Source organism: Pangasianodon hypophthalmus, chromosome 4 (genome assembly GCF_027358585.1).
Source record: "Pangasianodon hypophthalmus isolate fPanHyp1 chromosome 4, fPanHyp1.pri, whole genome shotgun sequence".
Classification (NCBI taxonomy): domain Eukaryota; kingdom Metazoa; phylum Chordata; class Actinopteri; order Siluriformes; family Pangasiidae; genus Pangasianodon; species Pangasianodon hypophthalmus.
In genome coordinates this window covers 10,182,249-10,209,107 of record NC_069713.1, presented here as the reverse complement: position 1 = coordinate 10,209,107, position 26,859 = coordinate 10,182,249, and the positions used below count along the sequence as shown (strand labels likewise).

The following is a 26,859-nucleotide window of genomic DNA, read 5'->3' as shown; positions in this document are numbered from 1 at the left end:
GTCTTTCTCTCTTTCTGTCTATGTGTAAGAATGCAGGAAGTGTAGTGGCTTTAACACAGACCACTGATGAGTCAGTCATTCATCAGTGTGACAGGATGGAGCTCTGTCCACTCTGTGTCATGATGTGTGAGTAAATGTTTTCTTTGTGTCTTCATTAGAGTGAGTGGTGGGTTAAAAAATTGTTCAAATGAAGTCTAATGTCCTGTGTGTTGAGGTTAATATGTGATTAGGATGTAATATGTGATGTCTAGACTTTAGCTTAGTCGTATCATTTTATATCCATATCAGTTGTGTGAGTTAGTTCATATGAGTGAGTGTGTGTGTGTGTGTGTGTGTGTATGCGTGCGTGAGTGCTTGCGCATGTATGTAGAACTTACGTGTACTGAATGGTATAGTCTATGTCACAGAAAACAGTGACTGATCGATTCATGTGACTGCAATAGATGTATGCGATTAATAATTTGTAGTATTTTAACTTTTTAACCATAAACACAAGTGCAAATAAATTGCTTTAACCTTTTTGTTGGTATTTGCTAGCCTTCACAGCAGCACCATTCACCTCATAATGATGAGTGAAAACAGACTGCTTCTTTTTGAGAGCTGCAGTTAGCTTGTTTACCTGGTCTGCTGCTAACTACCCAGTATATACTGGCCATACTTTTTACCAAAATTGGTTTTGTAGTGCCTTCAATTGTATAAATTCTACACTGGAGACAGCGTTACTCTGAGCTGTAATCTGCTGTCTAATGGATGGACTTTTCTCTGGTACAAAGATCAGCGACCTCTATTCCAAGTAGCTAACCTCACCCACACACTCCATGATACAGTCTCTAATGCTGGTGTAACAGTGTATCAGTGTAAAGCACGCAGAGGAAACTACGACTCAGAGTTCAGTGATCCGGTCACGATTACAGTGAGAGGTACGTCATGGTTTCTACTCTTTCACTGCAAGTATTAAGTTATTTCTTCTTATATCTTAGATAAGTATAAAGTATGTCATTCATGAACAGTGAGCACAAAACCTAAAGTACAGTACAGCTGAGTGTGTGTTCATTAGGAAGAGAATCCCTGTTATAAGCAATATAGACTAGCAGATATCAGTGTTATGCATGGATAATAAATCTCATGGTAGTAAAAACAAGAAAATTATAATTACATAGTACTCATGTTAATCAGACTCATAATGGTGTTTATAACTGTAGGGAAACACACATATTAGTGCTGAAACACTAGAATATTAAATCATAATAAATACAGAAAGAATGTACAGTGTACGTCTGATACCAGAGGCCTTAAAAGTACACTGTAAATAAATCACCTGCTTTGTCTCTATAAGTGCTGACTAATCACTTTGGAAATCAGACATAAGAGACCTGGAGCCAGATCACATCATGATCTCAAGTAATTGTAGAGATTTTTTTCTTTTGCTCCACTCTGCTTCCTTACCAATGACCAATGCAGAATTATATAGAATAAAATATGATATCAAATAAATGGATTTCAAAAATGATTTGTACATTGATTTTTATTCAATATTCATCACCTGTTCATTTTATTAAACAAAACAACAATACTTTACTGAGAATACATCTAACACAATACCAAATGAGTAGAATTAGGATCTGTTGAGGTCCTAGACTTTATGCTGCAAGTGGTAATAACTTGTCCAAAACATTTTTCAGAGTTTTGTGTAATGTTACATTCATTTTCCAAAATCTTCTAAACTCTATACACTCATGAAAACCAATTACTTAAAAGTATACTAATTATTTCAGGAAATATTTTATTATCTTTGAACAGCGCTACCAAAACCTGTGGTGTCCATAAAGCCTGATAAACAGGTGTACAGAGGAGAGACTGTTACTCTCAGAGGTGTGTAAGTAATTCCACTTTGAACCCACAAGATCTGTCAATATAACTGAACCAGGAGGCTATTTTGATTCATTATTAAAGGGACATTTCAAATTGGTAGACAATCAATCCCAGTCAGATCAGTTCACAGTGAACTCCTCTTTGCTCAGAATAAAGATGAATTAATTCTACTGTAGAATTTTTAAGCAATTGCTCTTCAAAAAAAGGGACATTTCAAATTGGTAGATGACAATCCCAACTGATATCAGTTCAGAGTCAGCTCCTCTATGGTCCCAATAAATATGAATCAATTCTACAGTAATTCCTCTTCAAACTCACAAGATCTGTCAATATAATTGAACTTGGAGGCTTTTTTTATTCATTATTAAAGGGATATTTTAAATTGGTAGATGACAAAACCAATTGATATCAGTTCAGAGTTAGCTCTTCTATGCTCACAATAAAGATCAATTAATTCTACTGTATAGAGAATAAGAATATCAAAATCAAAAAGTGGTAATGAATCAAAATAGCCTCCTGGTTCAGTTATATTGACAGATCGTATGAGTTTGAAGAAGAATTACTTAAAAATTCTACAGTAGAATTAATTCATCTTTATTGTGAGCATAGAGGAGCTCACCTTGAACTGATATCAGTTGGGTTTGTCATCTATCAATTTGAAATGTCCCTTTAATAATGAATCAAAATAGCCTCCTGGTTCAATTATACTGACAGATCGTATGAGTTTGAAGATTAATAACTTAAAGACTCTACAGTAGAATTAATTGATCTTTACTTTGAGCATAAAGGAGTACACTGTGAACTGATCTGAGTGGGTTTGGTAATCTACCAATTTGAAATGTCCCTTTTATAATGAATCAAAATAGCCTCCTAGTTCAATTATATTGACAGATCTTGTGGGTTTAAAGAGGAATTACTTAAAGTCTCTACAGTAGAATTAATTCATCTTTATTGTGAGCATAGAGGAGCTGACTCTGAACTGATATCAGTTGGGTTTGTCATCTACCAATTTGAAATGTCCCTTTTATAATGAATCAAAATAGCCTCCTGGTTCAATTACACTGATAGATTCACTGATTTTTAAGAGCAATAAATTTAAATTTCTACACTAAATTAATTCCTTTCTATTGTAAGCATAGAGTAGCTCACTGTATACTGATCTGAGTGGGTTTGAGATTTGAAATGTCCATTTTATTTCAGCAGTATGTAAGAAAACATTAATATTTAATAATATAATAAGAGAAATATTAATATTTTTGGTGTCAGAGACTTCCTCTGTGAAATGATCCATCTATATTTTTTAAAATTTTATTCATGATTAGATTTAAAATAATAATATTTTATATTATTACATTAACATATATTTTATATTATTATATTTTATATAATAATAACAATAATAATAATAATAATGAAGTTTCTTAAATGATGTTTTTATTTTTATTTGCCTTAATGATTTATACCGTCTCTATAAACTTGATCGATTTTGCCCATTATTTAAAAGTAAAGGCTCAAATATAAAAACATTTACCCTGGATACTCATAAATACTGTGACCTGTTGTGTGTTGGTTTTGTTATTTATTTAAATTTCAGTTTGTATAAAAGTTGCTTTGGGTGTGTAGGAGCTCGCGGGCGCTCGCTTTCCGCTTTCGGTGTTATTACCGCTAATTGTCTAAAAGCCGCGGCCCTCAATTGCGCGAGCGGCTAGATTAACCGTAGTTTCAGGAAGAGCGGCTGGTTTAACCGCAGTAATGCAACTATGTAGCCTGAGGAATTAGTTTTTATGTGATGCATGGACATTTTGCCACTGTTTTGACAATACCTCCTGTTAGTCAGGACAATAAGATTAAGTTTATTGTAGTCACTTGTAGCAGCTGAGATGATTTGCAGGACAGTCTGTTTTAAAAAAACATTAGGTTTTTACGCTCAGTTTGATGAACAGTGGTTATTGGGTTAATCAGGGGATATTATTAAGGAAGTGGAAACATTGAACTTGACTCAAGCCCTAAAAAAAAAGAAAGAAAAAAAAGTCATATTTCTTATCTCTACTGCACACGCCTGACTGCCTTTTAAACAAGAACCCTCAGCCATGGCAGTGTTGCAGTAATGTCTCATTATTCACACACTCACCCTTAATTACTGGCTTACGGTATCACAGTATGATCTTACAGAACATCTAGTGATAATTTTTGACTACATTTAATTTGTGTTTACATCTCATCACCTCAACAGGAAGTGTGGGCACACACTAATCAAACTAGTGTGTGTTGATGCGTTTGACACACAGGTCGCAGCTCAACTTTGCTGTGAAGAGCTATAGACCAAGTTAAAAAAATCAGTTATTAGAACATGCATTGTAATTTTTGATACACTTCTCAGCATCGGCTGATGGCCAAGACTGATCGGATGCTGTAACAGATCCAGCAAGCGTTTGTTTTTAAGGCATGTGAAAGATTATAGGAGTGATTTAAGGGTGTTTCTTTAATGGCAGATTTCTGCACTGAGACCTCCACCCTGGGTTATTTTTATTCTCCAGGGCAAGGGTATTCAACTAAAGTTTGTACATGAAACTCCTAGCTTACTAAGGTCCGGATAGACAACTAACAATACTGAGTAGTGACAACAGTTACAATGTCATGCTTTAATGATTAATTTAAGACAGTTTTAAGGTAGTTATGTTTTGTTTTGCATGGGTGCTTCACGTTACCACTTTTGACTAGAGCCATGGACGCTGAACAGGTGAGACACCTGAGATACAAGATGGAGAATAAATGCATACTTCTGTCTTTAAGCATTCAGTTTTTGTTGTCGATTGATTGCACGTACTGTGTATATTTGTCTTCACTTCAGACTATTCAGAAACTTTTTAAAAAAGTTTTCAGTCATATTGACAAGCCAGTATTAAAATTTGGTCATTTGATTGTGTTGCAAGTCAAATCAGTGTTCACGGGAAGCATTCAACAAAACGTCACATCGATAAGCTTTGACATCCAGTCTAAACACATTCTTATCTCTTCTTTTCTATTTTAGGAGTTTCTGGACCAACCTTCACTTTTTCACCACATGAGCCAGCCTCCAGCTCTTCCTTCACTCTTCAATCCCTAAAACAGTGACTGGGCCATCCGGATCCTCATTGGCTTAACCTTGCCTCGCCTACTCTGTTGTCAGCTGTTAACTCTAATTTTTCGGACATCTCGGATCTGCGGCAGTCATGGAGCACATTTACGCTACGGGAATGGCGGCCAAGCTGCGCAGTCAGTGGGACCGAAATGAAGGCTTGGGCCAGAACCATAAGGCTATCAAGTTTTTGGGGCAGGACTTCGAGATGCTGAGGGCGCAGTGCCTCCAGAGAAGGACCTTGTTTGAGGATTCCTACTTTCCTGCCAGCGCCTCCTCACTGGGCTTTAAGGAGCTCGGGCCCCGCTCCTCCAGAACGTCTGGTGTGCGCTGGATGAGGCCACCGGTAAGAGACTATATACTCAGTCTGGTTGAACAAATCAAGTGAAAATAAAAATACTAGCCAAATTCTAATAATGTTTTTATATGAAGTGTGAGAATACGACACCGTATCGTGCAACCGAAAAGACTTGCTAACTTTTTTGTTAAGGTGGCAAATGTGCTACATTAGAAACCTTTTTAGAAGAGAATAAAGACTATGGCTATGCAGATTCTTCCATTCCCGTGGAATTTACATACCCGTTTCTTTCTCTTAGTAAGCACATTGGACTGCTTAAAGAACTAACTGGTTCTCAAACACTGAGGCAAAATACACAAGTTTCAGATGACCTCTGCAATCATTTAAATACAGCAACACATCGAACATGTGGGCGGTTGAGATTGGAATCATGCTCTGTTTTGTTTCTGTTGCATGAATGTGATGTTAACTCACAAGTATTCCTGTTAGCTAAACACAGTAACAAAGTTAGTAATCCTTTGACACAAGGGTTTGGTAAACTTTAATTGTTAGCTCTGCCTCAGTAGTTCCTAGTTTGCAGGAAATTACTTAGACTGGAGCAGGAAGTTAAAAGGTTCCTGGAACTATGGTCCAGGACTGTAAAAATGGTCCTGGCTTCTCTGGTGGAAATGCACCTTAAGTTCTTCACCTCCTCAAAACCTTGCTTGAGTGTCTTCCTGCATGGCAGCTGCGTCTATGGTAGCACAAAGACCTGCCATATTGTTATGGATGAGTGTGGGAAAGAAAGAAGGCAGGGTATGGGTGTGCGTTGTGGTCCATGCCAAGCTCTAAGTGATTTGTGGGAAACAACAGGGATAGGTGCTACTCTGATGCTGATTTAGTGAGATTACTTGTGGGCTCATTCTGAGAGCAGAAATGCCGCAGCAGGACTATGAGTTGGCCAAGCGCCAATGACAGAGCCATTCAGACCTGGTTTTGTAACTGAATTTGGAATGATAAGATATCGTGTTCCGATCAGATACAAACAGAAGTATGAAGCTTGTGGGACTAAAAAAGACCTGTGCAAAGCATTTCCGCTTTCATTCATTCAACATGTGGTCTGGGTGGTTTAAATAAGGCTGATTAGATAATACTTTGGGAAATAGAACCAACAAAAAAGACACATGTCTAGTTGAGATCAATTATGAACTGGAATGATGTACCTGAGGTTGAGGAACTGTCAGAGACAGAATTCACATACTGTGCTGACAGTGCTGCCACTTCTACCTCTGTTTTTTTCCCCAGGGTTTTCCAGTGTGTACAGGGCAGAGGGTTCATTTAAAAAAAGATAGAAAGAGAAAGAAAGCGGGAAAATAAACCTTCTGGTTTAAGTAACACCCCTTCGGGTTTAAATACGGATATAGACAGTGGCATTGCAGTTAGTGGCATTGCTGGTGGTGCTCAACAATATGGCCAACCAAAATGACTTACTTTCTGTGTGTCCTCATTTGTTAACATATAGAACTGTGTGTGTGTATGTGTGTGTGTGTGTGTATGTGTGTACAGGAGATCACCTCTTGTCCCCAGTTCATCATGGATGGAGCCACTCGCACAGATATCCGTCAGGGAGCACTGGGTGAGTCTTTTACAGTAGTGACAGATCAGCCAGATAGAATAATGTAGATCCAGTCAGGTAACAAATTAAAAGAAAACTAACATAAAGTGTCTTAGTAATGTTTTAGGCCATCACAAACCTCCAGAACAGCTTCAGTGCACCTTGGTACAGATTCTACAAGTCTCTAGAACTGTATTGTAGCATTGATGAACATCTTCTTCCAGAAGATATTCTTTTAGTTGGTGTTGTGATGATGGTGGTGAAGCGTGTTATCTAACACATTGCTCCAAAGTCTCTCATAGGTGTTCAGTGGGGTTAAGAGCTGATGCTTGTGAAGGCCATAGCATATGGTTTACATCGTTTTCATCCACATCAGAACAATAAAGGTATTCCTTGTGCCCTGTGGATGGGGCGAAGTCATCTTGGAAGAGACCACTCCCATCAGGATAGAAATATTTCATCGTAGTATTAAGTTGATCAGTTAGAAGAACTTTATATTGAATTGCAGTGATGCTTCACTCTAAGGGGACAAGTGGACACAAACTATGCCATGAAAAATAACTAAATACCCCTACAGCATAACTGAGCAACCATATTTTCCTTTAATTTGTCACCCTTGGAAAGAAGGCTGTCTTTTTTCTTCAGTTTCTTCTGTTATGTTGTGGAGCGGCACTAAAACCCCTGCATCTGCAACAGTTTTATTACTGAAGAGGTTGTGTGTTTAATTATTACTGAAGAGGTTGTGTGTAATTAATGTTCCCCTTCAGGAACTTGAGCTGCGTCACGAAACGCTATGGGAACGCCCCCGCGTGACCGCGCTCTGAATCACATGTCTAATCCGTCCAATGGATGGGCGAGACGTCACGGGCGGGGTGACGTAGTGACCCGGAAGCATAAAAGCCCGAGCGGCGAGCCCCGCGTTAGCTTCCTGTTTTCAGCAAGCTCTCTATGTATATTGTCTGTCTTTGTTCCGTCTATTTTGTGTTTTATCGGCGGCATGCCTAAGGCCAAAGATAAGACTAAGGGCACGAGCGGGCAGCGCTTCAGGCTGTGTGTTCCTCCCTGTCCGCGATATATTACGGGCGGGGATACACACAGTCTGTGCGTTGCCTGTTTGGGAGCGGAGCACGCTCAGTCGGCTCTCGAGGGAGCCGGCTGCGCACATTGCGAGCGTTTACCGCTGCGCACTCTCCGCTCCCGCTGGGCTCTCTTTTAGGAGGGAGCCCTCACTAGCGTGCCTCGCGGTGCCGGCCCAGCTTCTGCCGAGGCAGAGCGGCAGTTGCGCTCGTGGGGCTCGCAGATGGACCTGGTGGAGGGAATGGAGACAGGCCCGTCCCTTTCTCCTTCCTCACCCTCCAGGTCCACTGTCCCCTCCCTGGGCTCGGTAGCACGCTCTGCGGTTTCTTCCCCCCGGGGAGCGGACCCGGCGCTCCGCCTATCGTCCTCCGAGGAGGTCGATGTGGAGAGCGTCGACCCTGAGCCGCAGTCTCCTCAATACGGGGAGCTGCTCGAGGTGGTTACGCGGGCAGTCGCCAAGCTTAACATTGACTGGCCCGCTGAGTCACGGCCTGAGCCTCAGGGCTCTAGACTGGATGAGCGTTTTCTACACAGTAGGCCGCCACCTCCGCCCCGGAGCCTGCCCTTTTTTACGGACCTCCACACTGAGGTGTGGAGGTCCTGGAATAGGCCGTTTTCAGCCCGGTTGTTCAGCCCCACTTCTTCCCATTACGCTAATGTGGCGGGGCTGGACTACTCAGGTTACAGGGCGATGCCCAGGGTTGAACAGACGCTAGCCAGCTATCTGTCCCCTGCTGCTGCATTGTCCCTGAAGGCTCCGGCGTTGCCTACCAAGCCGCTGCGGACCACCTCAGCGCTGGTAGGCAAGGCGTACACGGCAGCAGGTCAGGCTGGTGCGTGTCTGCACACCATGGCGGTGTTTCAGGCGTACCAGGCCGACCTGCTTAAAGAGCTGGATGAGCAGGGGGAGAGGACGTCTGAGCAGGTAGCTGAGCTCAGGCGGGCCGCTGATCTGTCCCTCCGCGCCACCAAGGAGACCGCCCGTGGCGGCGGAGAGACACCTCTGGCTGACCCTGTCCGATATGAAAGAGAAGGACAGGGTCGTGCTCATGGACGCCCCGCTTACTCCCTCGGGCCTGTTTGGTGACGCGGTAGACTCCGTCGTCGAGAGATACCAGCAGGCCCGTGCTAAGGCGGCGGTGTTCCAGCGGTTCCTCCCCCATCGCTCTCTAGCTCGTGGGGCTGCTGGGCGGGGGCAGCCCCCTCCGTGTACGGCCCCCTCCTACAGGGAGGCCCCAAAACAGAGCGTCGCCTCCCGTGCTCCCCCGAGGCAGGAGCAGGAGTCGCGACGATGCTCTGGGCCCGGCCCTTCGGGCACTAAGGCGGATCTGAGGACCGTCCTCATGTCCAGAAGGGCCGCGGCTAAGAAGCCCTGACGGTTTTGGTCCAGGGCTTCCGAGGGCAGGCCCCTCTGGGGCGACGCGGCGTACACCTCATCTCACGGTGCCCACCACCCAGTGCCCTCAGGAGGTTGGTCTGCCAACCCTGCCACCTATGGTGCTTCAGGGCGCAGCGGTCTCCGGCGAGCGCCTCTCCCAGTTCTCGCCCGGCAACGTAGTGGGTCTGGGAGGCTCGCGGCCTCTTCTGAGGCCTTCGCAGCAGTTAGCTCATTTCCCCCATCTCGGTTCGCCGCCTCAGGGCACCCAGCTAACCGCTTCTATTACACTCGAGAGACTGATTCCCTTAGTGAGCTTTCTGGCAGTGTGGAAACTTCTGCCGAATGTGTCTCATTGGGTCCTGCGTACTGTAGAAAGAGGCTACCGAATTCAGTTCGGCTCGTCTCCACCTCGTTTTTCTGGGGTTCTTCCCACTGTGGTGGGTCCTGAGCAGGCTCTGGTATTGGAGCAGGAAGTACACACCTCTCCGTTTGTCTCCTGCTCGGATCGAGTCGGTCCTCACAGCGGTCGCGAGAGTGAAAGTAGGCCGGTCACTCACCGTAAAGCAGTTTCAGAGACTGCTGGGCCTATTGACGGCTGCGTCCAACGTGATACCGTTTGGCCTGCTGCACATAAGACCCCTACAGTGGTGGCTCAAGACCAGGGGGTTTTTCCGAAACAGAGAAAACCCGCTCCGCATGATCAAGGTCACGCGGCGATGCCGCCGTGCCTTAGCTGTGTGGAGAGAACCTGGGTTCTTGTCTCAGGGCCCGGTCCTGGGAGCTCCTGGTTGCCACATAGTGCTAGCGACGGATGCGTCCCTCACCGGATGGGGAGCGGTCATGAGTGGCCGTCCTGCCCGTGGTCTGTGGAGCGGCCGCCATCTCACTTGGCACATCAACCGCCTGGAGATGCTGGCCGTGTTTCTGGCTCTGAAACACTTTCTCCCAGACCTAAGAGGCCGCCACGTGTTGGTGCGCACCGAAAACACGACGGTGGTCTCTTACATCAACCGCCAGGGAGGTCTGCGTTCGCGCCCCCTTTACAGGCTGGCGCGCCAGATCCTTGTGTGGTCCCAAGGGAAGCTCCTCTCGTTGAGAGCAGCCTACATCCCTGGTTATCTCAACGTGGGAGCGGACGCCCTGTCGAGGCAGGGGCTGGTGCCCGGGGAATGGAGACTCCACCCCGAGGTGGTGGAGCTCATATGGCGTATGTTTGGCAGAGCCCAGGTGGATCTGTTTGTGACACAGGAGACGTTGCACTGTCCCCTTTGGTTCTCTCTGACTCATCCAGCTCCTCTTGGACTGGATGCCATGGTACAGCCGTGGCCGAGGCTGCATCTGTACGCCTTTCCTCCGGTCGCCCTGCTCCCGGGAGTTCTGGAGAGAGTGCGCCGGGACGGAATTCGCCTACTGTTAGTAGCCCCGTTCTGGCCGGGCCGAGTATGGTTCTCGGACCTGATTTCCCTCCTAGACGGCTCCCCATGGGAGATTCCGATCAGGAGGGATCTCCTCTCACAGGCGGGGGGCCATCTTCACCCCCGCCCGGAGCTGTGGAAGCTGTGGGTGTGGCCTCTGAGGGGGCACAACTCCGCGCTTCCGGTCTGTGGAGACCATCCTCCAGTCCAGAGCTCCCTCTACGAGGAAACTGTACGCCCTGAAGTGGAAACTTTTCACTTCCTGGTGCGGAGACCGCCGGCTTGACCCTGTTCAATGCCCAGTTGGTACAGTGCTGGAGTTCTTGCAGGCCCGCCTCTCCGCGGGGCTGACCCACTACACCCTGAAGGTGTACGTGGCGGCTATTGCGGCCTGCCATGCCCCTATCGATGGCCAGTCAGTGGGCAGACACCCCTGGGTGACACGTTTCCTCCGCGGTGCGCTGAGGATCAGACCTCCAGCTCGATCTCGGGTCCCCTCGTGGGACCTGGCCGTGGTTTTAGAGGCTCTCTGCAAACCCCCCTTCGAGCCTATAGAGGAGATTTCGGACTGTCTTCTGACGTTAAAAACTGCCTTTCTCTTGGCAATTTCTTCTCTTAGGAGAGTGGGGGATCTTCAGGCCCTCTCTGTGGCCCCTTCCTATTTAGACTTTGCGCCTGGGTTGGCCAAAGCGTTCTTGTACCCCCGAGCGGGGTACGTACCGAAAGTCCCCTCCTCGGCACCACGGCCGGTCGTGCTGCAGGCTTTCTGTCCTCCTCCCTTCAGGGAGCCCGACCATCGGAAGCTCAATTGTATGTGTCCAGTGCGAGCACTGGACGCGTACGTCCACAGAACTGCCCTGTGGAGAAAGGCGGACCAGTTGCTTGTGTGCTTTGGTCCCCCTAAGAGGGGTTTTCCTGCTTCTAAGCAGACCCTCAGCCGGTGGATTGTAGACTCCATTTCTCTGGCTTTCGAGTCCTCTGGTCTCCCCAGTCCCCTGGGGATCAAGGCTCACTCTACCCGAGCGGTGGCGGCCTCTAAGGACTTTCTGGCAGGTGTGTCCTTACAGGACATCTGCAACGCGGCGGGATGGTCCACGCCCCTGACCTTTGCCAGGTTTTATGACCTAGATACGCGAGCCACTCCCGGCTCCTCTGTCCTTGTGCCTTAGGCTTGCCTCCTCCTGGAGGCAGGGACTTGTAAGTCTGGTGGCGTGGGTATACTCGTTCCCATAGCGTTTCATGATGCAGCTCGAGTTCCTGAAGGGGAACATCTCCAGGTTACGTATGTAACCATGGTTCCCCGAGGGAATGAGACACTGCGTCTCGGTGCCACACTTCCGTCGTCCCTGCAGCGCTTGCTTCATTTTCCAGTAAGCTAACGCGGGGCTCGCCGCTCGGGCTTTTATGCTTCCGGGTCGCTACGTCACCCCGCCCGTGACGTCTCGCCCATCCATTGGACGGATTAGACACGTGATTCAGAGCGCGGTCACGCGGGGGCGTTCCCATAGCGTTTCGTGACGCAGCGTCTCGTTCCCTCGGGGAACCATGGTTACATACGTAACCTGGAGACGTTTCTGTGTCTGGAGACCTGCGTCAGCTTGTTTATAACCCTGGCTAAGTCCTTTGGTGAACTTCGTAATTACTGTCATATTTTGCTGCTGAATAATGTTTGATAAATTTACACAGGACGCCTATTTTGGCATGGTCCAAAACGTCCAGTTGCTTTGTCTTTATTTGGAAGTGTAGTAGTTCATCCCGTGCTCGGACAGTGTGATATGTAAATAGTAAAGACAGAAAACGTTTGGAAAAGTAGTTTTATTCATTAGTAGATTGACAGGCACACTGGTGATCTGTTTAAGTGGACTACACCTGAATTATTATTCATATGAACTAAATACATTACATGCAGTGTAGACATGCACCAGCACTTAAATTGCAAGTGTTATTGTTCAGAAATGCTCTTTTGGCTCATGTTGGTCTGGAACAACATTAAAAAAGCATGACAGATCTTGTTAAACAGTGCACCTGGTCATAATTATGAGAACTCTTCCAAAAACCTTTTCTGATAGAGCATCAGAAAATTAGGTGCATCGGAGTAGGGAAAATATAAAACATGACCAGTACACACACTTAGTAAACATAACCTTTGACTGAATGATAAATAATCATGTGTGTGTGTGTGTGTGTGTGTGTATGTGTGTGTGTCTTGCAGGTGATTCTTGGTTAGTGGCTGCTATTGTATCTCTCGCTCTTAATGATAACCTGCTGCACCGTGTGGTTCCACATGGACAGAGCTTCAGCGACGGCTATGCTGGTATCTTTCACTTCCAGGTACACACACACACGTACACACACACCCACACACACACACACAGACAGATAAACTAAGTTTTATCTGAGACATGTTAAAGCCAATGACATTGGGTAGAATGGAATGGAAGAGAATGGAATAGAATAAAATGAATTAGAAATGAATGGGATCAAATAGAATGTATTTGATGAGAGAGAATAAATTGGAATATAGTAAAATGGAGTGAAATAGAAAGGAATTGAACAGAAAACAGCTGAATTAAATGGAATCGTTGGATACAAATGGAATAGAAGAGAAAATATGGAAGGGGAGGGAATAGGAATGAATGGAAGGGAAAATAGAATGGGCAGGATGGGAGCGGTTAAAAATGAATAGAGTAGAATAGAAAAGAATGGATGAGAATACAGTGGAAATAAATGGAATGGAATTAAATTGAATAGAATGGAAAAAATATTGGAATAGAATAGGAAAGAATGGAACATAAAAGAAATGGAATAGCATAGAATATAATAGAATGGAAGAGAAACAGAAAACAACAGTGGAATTAAATGGAATGGATAGAAAGGAATGGAATAGAATAGAAAATAGAATGGGTGAAAAGGTATGAAAAGAAAGTAGAGTAGGAAAGAATGGAATTAAATGGAATTAAATGGAATAGAATATAAAATGTTGAACTGGAATGAAAAAGAATGGTATATAATAGAAATGATATAGAGTGGGAAAGATCGTAATAGAATTACATAGAATTGCAGGAAATAGAGTGGATAAGAAAAAATAAAGTGCACTACAGTAAAATAGAAAAGAATGGAATGGGTTAGAAAGTGGAAAAGAATTGAATAGAATTATTCATTAAGGATAGTAGCAGTATAACGGCAGGAAGTGATAGTTCACTGATTAAGCTTCTGCTCTGGAAGGCTGTGAATTTAAATAGGTGCACTCGCACCTATTTACCAAGGAGTGGGTGTCACCTGTTCTGTTTTGGACAAAAGTGAAGGAGTTTTGGGGCAGAAGAGGAGGTTTAACACACACACTGTTGTGAAAATAATGATACTGAATGTGATTTAAAGTTATTCAGCATTATGAACAAGCCTACAGACTTTACTCAGTACATATAGCACACATCATACATACACAGTTTCTCTCTTCTGTCACTCTGCTAGACTGACCAGGGTGTGTATGTGTTTGTTAAATATTTGTCTATAGACCTGTCTATATTCACTCCCTCTTTATTCCTCTTTACTTTTATCTTATCTCTTTTCATACCAGGGGTTTTACTGCATGCAAATGCAAATAAAAAGCACAGTGACAATAAGCTGCATGAGAAAAAGGGTGGAGTCCTCTGCAGATTACACACTCTCTGTGTGTCTGTTTGTACGTGTGTGTGTGGGTGGGATGGTGTGGTTGCTTTTACTGTGTGTACAGTTCAAATCAGGTGTGTAAGGAGCTGTAAATGGGTGTGTCTTCCCCAGGGTGTTTCTCACAGACTGGGAATAAGAAAGCAGACAAAGCTAGTATTTCAGTTTGTGTAGCATTTGGTATTTTTACTGCAGTGTGACATTGTGGTGTGTGTGTTTGCATTAGTACAGCAGTAAGAGAATGAAGTGTTTTTCTAAGCAGGCCTACTGGAATTCCCTTCCTGTAGTCATCACTGACATCAGCTACTTTGATCGTTTGGCGATGGAGAGAAAGCGTGACAAAACTTTGCCATGTCATAGCCTGAGGTGCAAAGCAAAACCCCTATCGACTTGCTCTATCTGTTTACACCAACCTTAGATACACTAGTTTTAAAATACAGGATCTGCTCTGAAATACAAGAGATTCCTTCTTTGTGTGGCAGAGCAGTACAAATACCCAACAATGGAGTATTAAGACACACAGGATCGTTCCTCTTATAAAAAAGGGTAGGCAAGAAACAAAATACTAATCTTTATTAACACACAATAAAAAAAGGTTTGAGACTATATAAAAGATATCACTTAAATAACACTAAATAAAGCCACTGGCAGCACTACTTCCAATAAGACACAAATGAAATTACAAAAACAAGAAAGTAAATTTATACGAATACTGACATTTAAGGAAATATAAACCAAACAAAGTCATAACTACCGCCCACAGGGCTGAGGCTCCCAACAGAAGGAACAATCTCCTAGCTTGATTGTACAAGAGCACACACCCATACCACCATGCACTCAGTTCACACAACCAAACACTCCAAGTGCCACACAGCACACAATGAAGAAGCACCACCACCATAGGAAAGATCCTTCCACCCGGAGCAAGCAACCATGAGCAGCAACAGTGTAGTACTAGAATGATTGAATGGTTAGTCACATGCAACTCGCACACAGGCCAGTAGCAATAATCACCAAATACAATAAACATAAAAATAGATTAACAAAAAAATAAGAAACTACATCATATGGATTCAAAGAATAATAATTACACTCAAAGAAACAACAAGAAAGGAAAACAAAAGAAAAGAAAACAAAAGCTCAATCCATTCAAAGAGGGAGATAAGCTCATACGGAGCACCATATTCGTACTCCAGAAGTTTAGAATAAGCTAGCCCCACTGCTACAACAAAAAGTATACCAAAAAAAGAAGCAGAGCAATGAAACCAGGTGGCAACACATAGTAGAACCAGACAATGAGCAGTCCCCTGAAATGATTATGATGACGGCATTCCTGCAGCAATACAATGCATTGGCGATAAGGAGAAAAACGAGAGGGAGAATCCTACAACGAATAAAAACAAAATATTGCCAACAATTAAACATTCCCCACTCCCCAATCAAAGTTGCGTCCTAAGCACTTACCGGAAAAGGATATCACCCCAGATATATCTGTATACAGTCCTTTTACAGGCACAGGCTCACCGCATTCAATATAAACCGCCAACACACTGGAATACGGGCAACCACACACGTATCAGCACGTCAGAAAAATATTACACCTCATGCCAGTGAATCAGATGTGACGCATCCCAAGCTATGACCAATTAGTGTTTAAATAGGGAAACTCCGTGCTAATAGGTGAGCATAACCACCAATCACTGCTCACCTAATCCTACTACATTCCACCCCAAGCTTCTGCAACGTTCCCCGATGGTGAACTAAACAAAAACCACCCTTAGAACCCTCAGCTCCAAGGCCAGAACAAAGCAACAGCCGCACTAACCACTATGCTAGACACTGTACCTGTACCCACTGATCGTGGGAGGACAACCAGAGAATGGGTAGGAAGGTGCATCACAGGCTGCAAGCTCACCTCAACCTCAGGAATTTCTGCTACCCTACCAGCTTCACCAGATGGGCTATATCCCATGGTAATTGCTTACCACTAACTTGCGGTGTCTTTGGCACCAAGACAAACAAGTCTTCCTCGTCAAGCTCCTCTTCCCGAAGCTGCACAGTTCCAACTACCGGACTGTCAGGCAACACAATAGGTGGGTTCTGGCAGATTTGAGCTTTCAGCAAGGATCGGTGCACATGCTTCACTTTACTTAATCCATCACTTCTGTGATGGGGGCAATAGTATAGACCACACCACCTTCCTTAGGTGCCTTCATAATCTGATACACCACCGAGCTCCACAGGTCCTGAATTTTATGCCTACCCTTCACGCTATAATCGCGGAGATATACCAGCTGACCCTCCTTCAGTGGTGCCTCCCTTACCTGCAGATCATGCCAGGCCTTCTGCCGTCCTGCTGCAGCCCCCAACCGCTCACGAGTGCCCTCAAATGCAACTTGCAACCGATCCTGCTGCTCCAGAATCCACCTATGGACACTACCTGCCAATGGCCCAGTCACTTGGTGAGGAGTAGTGTTATAGGCGGCAAGTACCTGGGGGAGACAAAGCGGCCAATCCCCCTTTTTTGAAACCGGCAAAGTATGCAACAGGTTATGCATTGTTCTATTAAAACGTTCACACTGACCGTTTCCAGCCGGGTGATATGGGGTAGTGCATGACTTTACGACTCCATATAAACGGCAAAGCTGCTGAATAAGAGCTGACTTGAAATTCCGGCCTTGGTCGGAATGAATACGACCCGGCACACCGAATTTACAAAACTATTCCACCACAAGAACCTGAGCCACCGTTTCTGCTCGTTGATCTCTAGTGGGAACTGCCAAGGTGTATTTTGTAAAAATGTCTGTAATGACTAACACATTCTCAAAACCAGACCTTGAGGGCTCCAACACAGTGAAATCTAAGGCCAAGATTTCATTAGGCCGGGCGGCCAACAAATGTCCCATAAAATTACTATGGACAGAATGAACACCCTTAGCACACTGGCACCTCTCACACTCCTGGCACTAGTGGGCAATATCGGCAGACATCCCAGGCCAGTAACATCGCTGACGCACCAGCTGGGATGTACGCTCCACCCCCTGGTGCCCGTGTTGTTGATGAAGTTGGGTCAAGACCTCCTGCTTCATGACTGCCTGGAATAACACCTGGAAGACCTCCTCCCCACCATCCGGGCGAAACACCCAATGGTAAAGCACTCCATCAGTCTCCACCAAGTGATCCCATTGTCAAAGCAGAACAACAGCCAACTTGGAGAGTTTCTTATGCTCTTCAGGGCTCGGGGGCAACTTTCGCCTTCAGAACACCAACTCCCCAATAACAGAGTCTGCCTCCTGCTGAGCACCCAGCTCAGTGGAGGTTCATATCAGTGGTAGAATAACAAGGAAATGATGTCACCTGATTAACCCGAGTAATCAATCCACCCTGGGCAGCTTGCTACAACAAGACTGGAACAGCGACACCTGGACACAATGCTTGCATTTCTCCCATACCTGAAAAATTCTGTCGCGACTCAAAATCAAAAGCTGCCAACTGGGCAGCCCAATGCTGCTCCATGGCACCTAACTTCGCCGAAGTCAGGTAGCTAAGGGGGTTGTTATCAGTGAACACCATACACTTATGCCCCAGTAGGTACTCCCGAAACTCTTCTGTCATGGCCCACTTGAGCGCCAAAAACTCCAGTTTCATAGAACTGTAGTTAGATGTATTACGCTCAGTAGGCCTAGGACTACGACTGCCATAAGCTATTGGATGCACCTTACCATGCTACTCTTGAGAGAGAACTGCCCCTAGTCCCCCATGACTGGCGTCCACCTCCAAGATGAACGGTAGTGAAAAGTCAGCATAGACAAGCACTGGGGCTGTGGTTAGTTTACTTTTCAACCCCTCAAAACTACATTGACATTCTGCAGACCAGGCTCCAACAAAATCCTGGGCCCCCTGCTTCGAGCATTTTGGGGTTGCTAGCTGAGCCACCAACCTGTGGAGAGGGGCAGCCAACTTAGCAAACCCCTTCACAAAACGTTGATAATGGCTAGCAAACCCCAAAAATGAATGCAACTCTGCAACACTGGTTGGACAAGGCCACTGTGCAACCACCTCTACCTTACTTGGGTCTGTAGAGATCTCTTCAGAAGAGATGACATGTCTTAAGTACTGCACTTCCTTCTGAAAAAATGCACACTTGGATAGTTTTGCCTTCAACTCTTCTTTTTGCAAGCGGCTCAGGACAACTTCCATCCAAGCAAGGTGTTGATCAACAGAGGAAGAAAACACCAGAATATCATCCAGATACAAAAGAACAGACTAGCACTGTTGATCCCCAAATAACCGCTCCATTAGTACACCCCAAATCCCCATCATGTACGGAAAACACAGGCAAATACTTCTCCAGCAAAGCTCTCACTTTACCCTGTTCTTCTGATGACAGCACAGACAAAGCAAGTGCCCCTATCTGTTCCTGTACGGTGGGAGAAGCCTGCACAACTTGTGCACTCACCTTTGTCGTAACTGTTGGAACTTCTGTAACCTCTGGGGGTAAACTGACCACATAAACATTATTCACAGTAACAATAACAGTATGAGCATAAAGCACTATGTCAACTGTGCCGACATTAACTACAGGCACGTAGACAGTACCACGGTCCACCCTTAACAGGGCAGGAGAAGCCAACAAATCTGCCGGTAGACCAGACTCTGGTGGTTCAAACAGTACTGTACTGCTTGAATACTGCACAGAGCAAGTTGCAGCAATGAATTTCATGGTGCCCCCTGGGATGCGACACGCCCGACATCCACGCACTTTGACCCGCCCCCCCATGATCTGTAACTGACTGAGCATCAACTTGATGGCAATGTTGTAAAGCCTGAAAAACAAAACCCCAGAAACTTGAGCACACATGCCACCTGGAGGATCCCTGACCACCAGCACACCGCAACCTAAAACTACCTTCCCACAAAACTCTACATCCAGTTCTAAATACCCAATATAAGGAATTAAAAGGCCGTCGCTGTAACCAATGGCACAACCTAAGTTGTTCCTGGCCACATGACCCAAAATTAGTCAAGAAACAACTCTCTGTGATGGCAAGGCAAGCTATCTGAACCCCACCCATTGATACAACCAGTTGCGGACAAGTAGACATAAAACGAGACATAAAATCGAAACCAATCAAATGAGTTGAGCCCATCTTTTCCCCAACCAAGCTGTGGCCCTGCAACTCAGCGGGAGCTAGTTTTCAAATAATCTGATGAGCATGAGACGATCGCATACATGACTGGGGATTTTGAAGTTGAGCCATACTTTGGGTCACCTGATTCAATTGCTGTTGCTGCTTTTTCAGCATATCCCGTAATTCATTCAACTCTGACGTTGCCGAAACATTGCTACTCCCAATGTGCTGATGTCCATATACCCCATATTGAATACCATAAGCAGATGGAACAGACTGACTTTGACCACGCACCCCCCCAGGCATGCCCTCCCTTTCCCAACGAAGGGCTTCACTGCGAACGTCACACAATGTGGCGGTGGGTTGGAGATGAACTAGATGCTTAAGTTCACGTCGAAGAGCACCATCATTAACATATTCAACAAATTGATCTTGCAGCAAAATTTCCAGAAGGTTCATCAGGGCCAGGGAGAACTTCAGTAAGGTCTCCCCCTCCTGCTGTCTTCTGGAAAAGAAGGACTCTTGCAGTGCTACATACGATGTAGTACAACCATACAAGTCACACAATACCTGAATAATTTTGTTTGGATCCTCCCTCTCATCTTTTGGCCGATAGCGAATCTCCTCCCTTGCTTCTCCCTCCAGATGATCAAACAAGAAAAATGCCTGATCAGCAATAGAGAGATGACGGAGCCGCATACAGGCCTGGGCTTCTTCCACCCACTCACTGATGCCAATGCCAAACCTATCATTGAATTTTGGACACTTATGATCGCGAGGAATAAAAACAAATCGCTCAGTCGTTGATGCACTGGCACCAGTAAGTGGGGGATCTACAACCGAAGGACCAGAAACACTAGATGGACGAAGCTGTGCAACAGGCACTTGCTCTTGCTGCAGTCTTTCATTATCTGCTTTTAATTGAGCTACCAAATCTCTCAAAAAGTTAAAATAGCCAACTGCTATATGTTAGCCACACTTACCTGCAGCTAGCATCAACTGGGGGTGGGATCAGACGTGGCGCATCCCAAGCTACGACCAATTAGTATTTAAATAGGGAAACTCCGCGCTAATAGGTGAGCATAACCACCAATCACCGCCCACCTAATCCTACTACATTCATTTACTCAGGTTGTCTCCAGACACATTAATTCTGCTTGTTTAGACATAGTGTTATTTGTCATGCTGAAAGAATGTTACTGGAAAACTAGAGAAGAGGGAAAGAATGGACAAGGAGAACAGCAAACATACAGAATGCAGACCAGTGTAGCATGTACATAGCATAGATAGCATAGTCAATTACCATGTACTGGAAATGTACTGAAAAACCATGGGTGCCTCTACGTAAGCGTGTCTTTGTTTGCTCTGTCTGTAAAAAGCTGCTTTTACAGTTACAGGCCTGAGTGGCTACTGGTACTGTTCTACTATAGTGTCCTTCAAACATTCATGCAACATTTTGGACTGAAATTGCAGCACAGCAACAACAGCGGACAATAACGTGTAGCTTAGTCAAGTCAAGTGGCTTTTATTGTCATTTCAACCCTATACAGCTGGAACAGTACACAGAGAAAGGAAACAACGGTCCTTCAGGACCATGGTGCTGCGTAAAACAACACAAATCTACATGAGACTACACAGGACTACATAAAGTGTGTGTGCAAACAGTGCAATTCAAGTACAAATTTGCTAAAACAAGACAATAGGCACAGTAAAGGACAGTGCAGTGCTGACTAGTACACAGCTCTAGTGTGGATAAAATGGACAGAGTGCCGTATGTAACAGGTTGCGCAAAAAGACATAAGATAAAAGTAAAATGCTGTAAATGTAAACATAACATCCTATGACGCTATATATTTACTGTGATAAATACAGGTGTGCAGGTGCAGGTGGTGCAGGTGGTCAATAAGTATTTTGTGTACGGTGTTTTAGCAGCAATTTTAAGAAAGAAATGTGCAAAAATTGCAAAGGGTGTGGGATGGAGTTCAGTTGAGTATGTGTGTGGGGGTTGGTGTCAGTCCAGTCTGTGAGTATTGAGGAGTCTGATGGCTTGGGGGAAGAAACTGTTACAGTCTGGTTGTGAGGGCCAGAATGCTTTAGTACCTTTTGCCAGACAGCAGGAGGGTGAAGAGTTTTTGTGGTGGGTACATGTGGTCATCCGCAATGCTGGTGGCTTTGCGGATGGAGCGTGTAGGGAAGATGTCTGTGATGAAGGGAAGAGAAACTCGACTGATTGGGAAAACCAAGCTAGTTAGTCATAACTGTAATGTTGATGATTACCTTCTCAAATCAGTGGTTAGTATAATCATTGTTACAGATTTAACCAGGTAAAGAGGTAAAGCTGTTACTTCACGTTTTCTGATATGTGAAAGCCCTCAGGGCCGATCACTTCAGGACAGATTGCACTTTGCAGTTTCTCTGTAACATGACATTGCATTTTTTTTGTATTATTAACTTCAAGAGAGTAAAAAAAAGAAGCAGGTGACAGAATTGTTTGTTGCTGGCATATAACATAAGTGATAACAGCACCAAACTTGTTTCACGGACATTCCCCAAGATTAAATGTAGTTTACAGACATTTACAAAGTAATACATGACACTCATTAACGCATAAAGAATTATAATCCCTGGCAAATTGCTGTGATCGCTGGCGAAAACACATCAAGACATGCTGCTAGTGGAACAGTTCCGCTTCGTGTTGGGCGTCATCGCACTCATAACATCACTCCTTCGAGTGTTTAATTCCTTACACATTACACATCTCTCTTAGTGTTTAAAACTCAAGATATTCTCTCCTTATTTCAGCTGCCTTCATGCTGGTATTCATCCATGCTCTTGTGCTTTTCACAAACTTCTGATGTCAAGCAGCTTTGCATATCAAATGATTGATAAAAATAGACAAGGTGACAATCTCACATACAAAAGTCTAATTTTATTTGATAATTTGCTATCTTAAATCATTGACATTTACATTTATAGCATTTGGCATATGCCCTTATCCAGAGCAACAGAAGTGCTTTGAAATCTCCATCAATAAATACATCCTGATACAGGTTCACTAGTTCAGGGACTAAGGGTACTATCTGTATAAAAACCCTGTTGGGGAGGTAGTGTAGTATGAAGAACACACATGACAACACACAAATCTATTTATTTATTGGTATACACCAAAACCCAAAGAATAAGATTATAAAGCAACACTGGAGCAACATGCACTGGAGCAGAAAGGATTTAATGACATGGCATGGAGTAGGAAGGAGTACAGTAAGGAGTGAGGGTCAGAATGAAGCTTTCCAGATACACAGCGTAACTCTGCATATACATCCTGCTGAGAGAGATGAGTATAGCTGATTAGAGATGACAAGATCGTGGTATTTCATTATGAGATCAGTGTGACAGTGTATCAGGTTATTTGTGACTCCTGCTTAGCTTGCTGACAGTGAGATCTCATAAGTGTTCCAGAAGCAAGCAAAATGTCCCACACACACACTTCACATAGTCCACTAGCTTCACTGTGCTCGAGTGCTGGTTTGAATTCTGCTCTGAATTGTCTCCTGTTTGAGTGAACTGCACCTCTGTGGGGATACTTTAAAAGTTAATTGAGATTCATAAGAGTGCTGGTTTGGTTAGAATGGAAATGCAGGTGTGTGTGTGTGTGTGTGTGTGTGTGCGCGTGCACGTGCCTGTGCATGCATGTACGTGTACAGTCTGTGTTCTGTAACTCCACAAATGACTGACATTCTGCCACCTGGTGGTTGTTGTCTCCATATTTGAGATAATCTCTCTCTGTCTCGTTCTCTCTCTTCCTGTAGTTCTGGCAGTTTGGTGAATGGGTTGATGTGGTGATTGATGACAGGCTGCCGGTTAAAGATGGGAAGCTGCTGTTCGTGCACTCGGCGGAGGGAGGCGAGTTCTGGAGTGCTCTGGTTGAAAAGGCCTATGCCAAGTAAGACAAATAGCACAGAAAAAATCTTAGACACCAATAGCAAACGTTTGCTAGACATACACTCTGAAACTGGCAGAGTGTGTGGACGTTTACAGATTTTCAGGTTGAGTTGGGAATCATGTCCTGGCAAATAAGTAATCACAATGCCAATTTAGGTAATTGTGCATAAAGCCAGTGTGATGGCTACTTACTAATAGCCAGTTTGTCCATTTTTTTTAAAGGAAAAACAACTGGCTTGTGTTTCCAAAGTTCAAATTCACAGCATTCCCCTAGAACAAAATTGACATCTTGCATTCTTTCTTATTCAGGTGATTTCAGATTTTATTTTAATTTACATCAAGTTTGACGGTAATTCACTAAAAACTTATTCGTAACAGGGTTTAAATGACTTGTTTTCATCTTTTTTTGAAATTTTGACTAAGTTCATTAGAAAATACTGGAGTTGGTACAAGCAGAAAGTGGGATTTCAAAACCAGGCACACACATAGCTCTGCTTCAGGCAACGGGATCAGTTTAAATACTCTAGGTCAGTTGAAGAATTTGTGACACTTTGTTTTACTGCAAGCAATCTGGATCTAATTGGCAATGGCTTAAATCTCTCCAGTTAGGTATTTGAAGTACATAGCATTTATATGTTTTACACATAAACTTTTTCCTGTCACTTTTTTTTAATCAGTTTTTATTTATAAGTTTAACTGTTTTCTTTACAGTGAGTTTAATAAAACGGATATGAAAGATTTGCACTTACCCAAAAACACTTTATACCCAAGACTCACACTTGCTTCAGTGGATAATTTTACCTGTTTAATAGGTTCTCTTTTTGAGTCTGGTTCCTCTTAAGTTTTCTTTCAGGGAGCATTTCCTCATCACTGTCACCTCTGGTTTGCTCAATAGGGATCTATATCTACATTCAGATCTCTGTAAAGCTGCTTTGTGACAGTGCATATTGTTAATATTTGCCATGCTTAGTTTTGTATTTTGTCTGTGGCACTAATGGTGACTAAGCTATCATTTGTGTGTGTGTGTGTCAGGCTGAACAGCTGCTACGAGGCTCTGTCAGGCGGCAGTATATCAGAAGGCTTTGAGGACTTCACGGGTGGTGTGACGGAGATGTACGAGCTGAATAAACCTCCTGCTGATCTTTTCAACATCATAAGGAGGGCTGTGGAGAGAGGATTACTGCTGGGCTGCTCCATAGATGTCAGCATCACACACTCGCACGCATATCCACCCATCTATTTTTAAAATATTTCAGAACAGGAGTGACAACTTAGGTCCTGGAGGAGCAGCACACTGCAGATCTCAGTGATTTTATCTTTAATCTCTAGTCAGACACACGTAATTTTGAAAGAAACACGGCTGGTTTATTGGAATACTTCACATCTTTAGTAGTGCATGGGCAGTTAGCTTATGTTTTGTTCAAGATTACATCACAAATGTGCACAATTTTCCCATGAACCCATATGTAATCAGCGAGAAGTGACATGCTTGGTGTTTGGTGTTTACATTTGCAGTTTGGGATTGACTTGCTTCCTGTTTCTGACACACTGCTGAAACTTGAAAAGTTGAACTAACATTAGAAGTATTTTCAATTAAATAGTTACAGTTTTATTATAAATTAATTTTTAATATTTTTTATGCAGACATATTCTGCTGTTTTATAATGTGAAGTACCACATATATGCTTCTGTAGCGAGACCAAGGTACCAATAAGAATTTAGATTGCCGACCACGCCACCTAGGAGAGTTATGCCCCCCTTAGGAAAACTAACTATACAAAAAAAAAACACCAACATTAAGTCCACACAAGGAACACTGGTTCATACACAAGTGAACAGAGACAGGATTCACACTAAACAATTTCTTTATTTAATTCTTTTCAATGGTTTTGTTACAATTCATGAAAAAAAGAGAGTAGCAAACACTGTAAATACAACCAGGGTTCAGTTATTCTGTAGGCCTACAGAACAAAACACACACATAAATTAGGATGGGGGCTTACCACAGGGAGGCGTTCTGGAAGGAGGGTCCAAAAAGACCACACGTGAAGCGCACACATATACACTGCACAGCACACCCAGGTGACACCACACTGCCAGAAAGGTGAAACACACACAGACACAGGTACCCAGCCACCAGGTGCCAAGCCTCCCTGCTGGCGTCCCCCAGCTCCTGAAACAGAACACACAAAAAGAAATGAACAAAAATTCAGGAACAACAAAAAAAATAAAATAAAATAAAAAAACAACATATACCAGCAAAATTAAACCAACATGCTCACATGCACACACAAACACACGCTGGCACCACACACCAACACGCACACACAAACACGCTACCAGCTACCCACAAAAACACACACTCGCACAAACATTACCGCTCTGATCATTCTAGCGCGCTGATGATCTAATCGTACACAGCACGCAACAATTGCAAAAAAAAACTGAGTACACAGTGCCAAAGAAACAAAACAATAAAGAAATTCGCTAGAAACAAAACAGTAGCTTGCCGTCAGCAGACGGTCCCAATGGCTTGAAGTCAACAGCAGCAAACCAGCAGCAGAAGTCACCTGCTAAATAAAGTACACCGGAGGCACCTATAAGCTCATAGGTAACTGGCTGATAAAAAAAAAAAAAAAAAGAGATAAGCGTTAACATAGCGACATACCGCAAGCAGCGATGCAGAGGAACTTCTTTTAAAAAAAATAGGGGAAACCTCCCAGTCAACTGACCACACAGCCTAATGGGGGCAGGTAACAGTGAATCAAGTGGCATACTAGAGCCAAGAGAGCTACACACAGGAACCGATGCAATACAGCCTCAGGCTTACAACACTCACAGTTGAGATATACGCACTATAAGCGCAAACAAGCAGCAACAAACTCCTGGAGCAGGACTCCAACAACTGCACCCTTTACAGTCAAGGAACAGACCTCTACAGGCTCCGACTCACAGGAGAAAACCCAAACGGGACGAAAACACACAGTAGACGAGTAAACCAACAAAAACTGCCACTTACCTTAGCATCGCCAGCGCCGTGCTTTTAAAGGAGCTCCGAGGCTAACAATTGCTACAAATCAGTCGCATCTAGTGACGTCATACAGGTGCGGCACAGCACCGTTGCTGTGGCTTAAAGACACAGGCACCTCGACATCTATCCACTACACTTCCGTTACCTGTTAGAAGGACTCGCCCTTTAGTTCCTTACAAAACTTAACATGTAACAAGTATTAAATTGTCATTACTTTAAAATGTATTTCAGCTTTTCATCTTTCCTGTTGCTGACCTGATGAATAGTTCCTATTTTCAGTGACTTGTAACAAATCTCAGAAGCCAACGATTATTATTATTATTTTTTCTGTGGCCT

General features: G+C 44.1%; 1 protein-coding gene and 1 long non-coding RNA gene across 3 annotated transcripts in view; one reads left to right on the top strand and one right to left on the bottom strand.

Annotated features, from left to right (window-relative positions):
* The first annotated feature begins 834 nt into the window (after window positions 1-834).
* capn1 (calpain 1) overlaps window positions 835-26,859 on the top strand; it is a 92,785-nt gene continuing 66,760 nt past the window's right edge. The window contains exons 1-6 of one of the 2 annotated variants that reach the window (XM_034303884.2): window positions 835-920; window positions 4,904-5,336; window positions 6,834-6,903; window positions 12,965-13,083; window positions 23,360-23,493; window positions 24,525-24,693. In XM_034303884.2, coding sequence (XP_034159775.1) covers window positions 5,085-5,336; window positions 6,834-6,903; window positions 12,965-13,083; window positions 23,360-23,493; window positions 24,525-24,693 — 744 coding nt within the window. In that variant the 5' untranslated portion in view covers window positions 835-920; window positions 4,904-5,084. The remainder of the gene's footprint in view (window positions 921-4,903; window positions 5,337-6,833; window positions 6,904-12,964; window positions 13,084-23,359; window positions 23,494-24,524; window positions 24,694-26,859) is intronic. The other variant, XM_053233091.1, reaches the window with a different exon arrangement.
* Window positions 22,460-26,857, bottom strand: LOC128318090 (uncharacterized). The gene is made up of 2 exons (XR_008301580.1): window positions 25,496-26,857; window positions 22,460-23,484 (listed from the first exon to the last, which is right to left on the bottom strand). It is a non-coding gene; the product is annotated as an uncharacterized LOC128318090 (long non-coding RNA).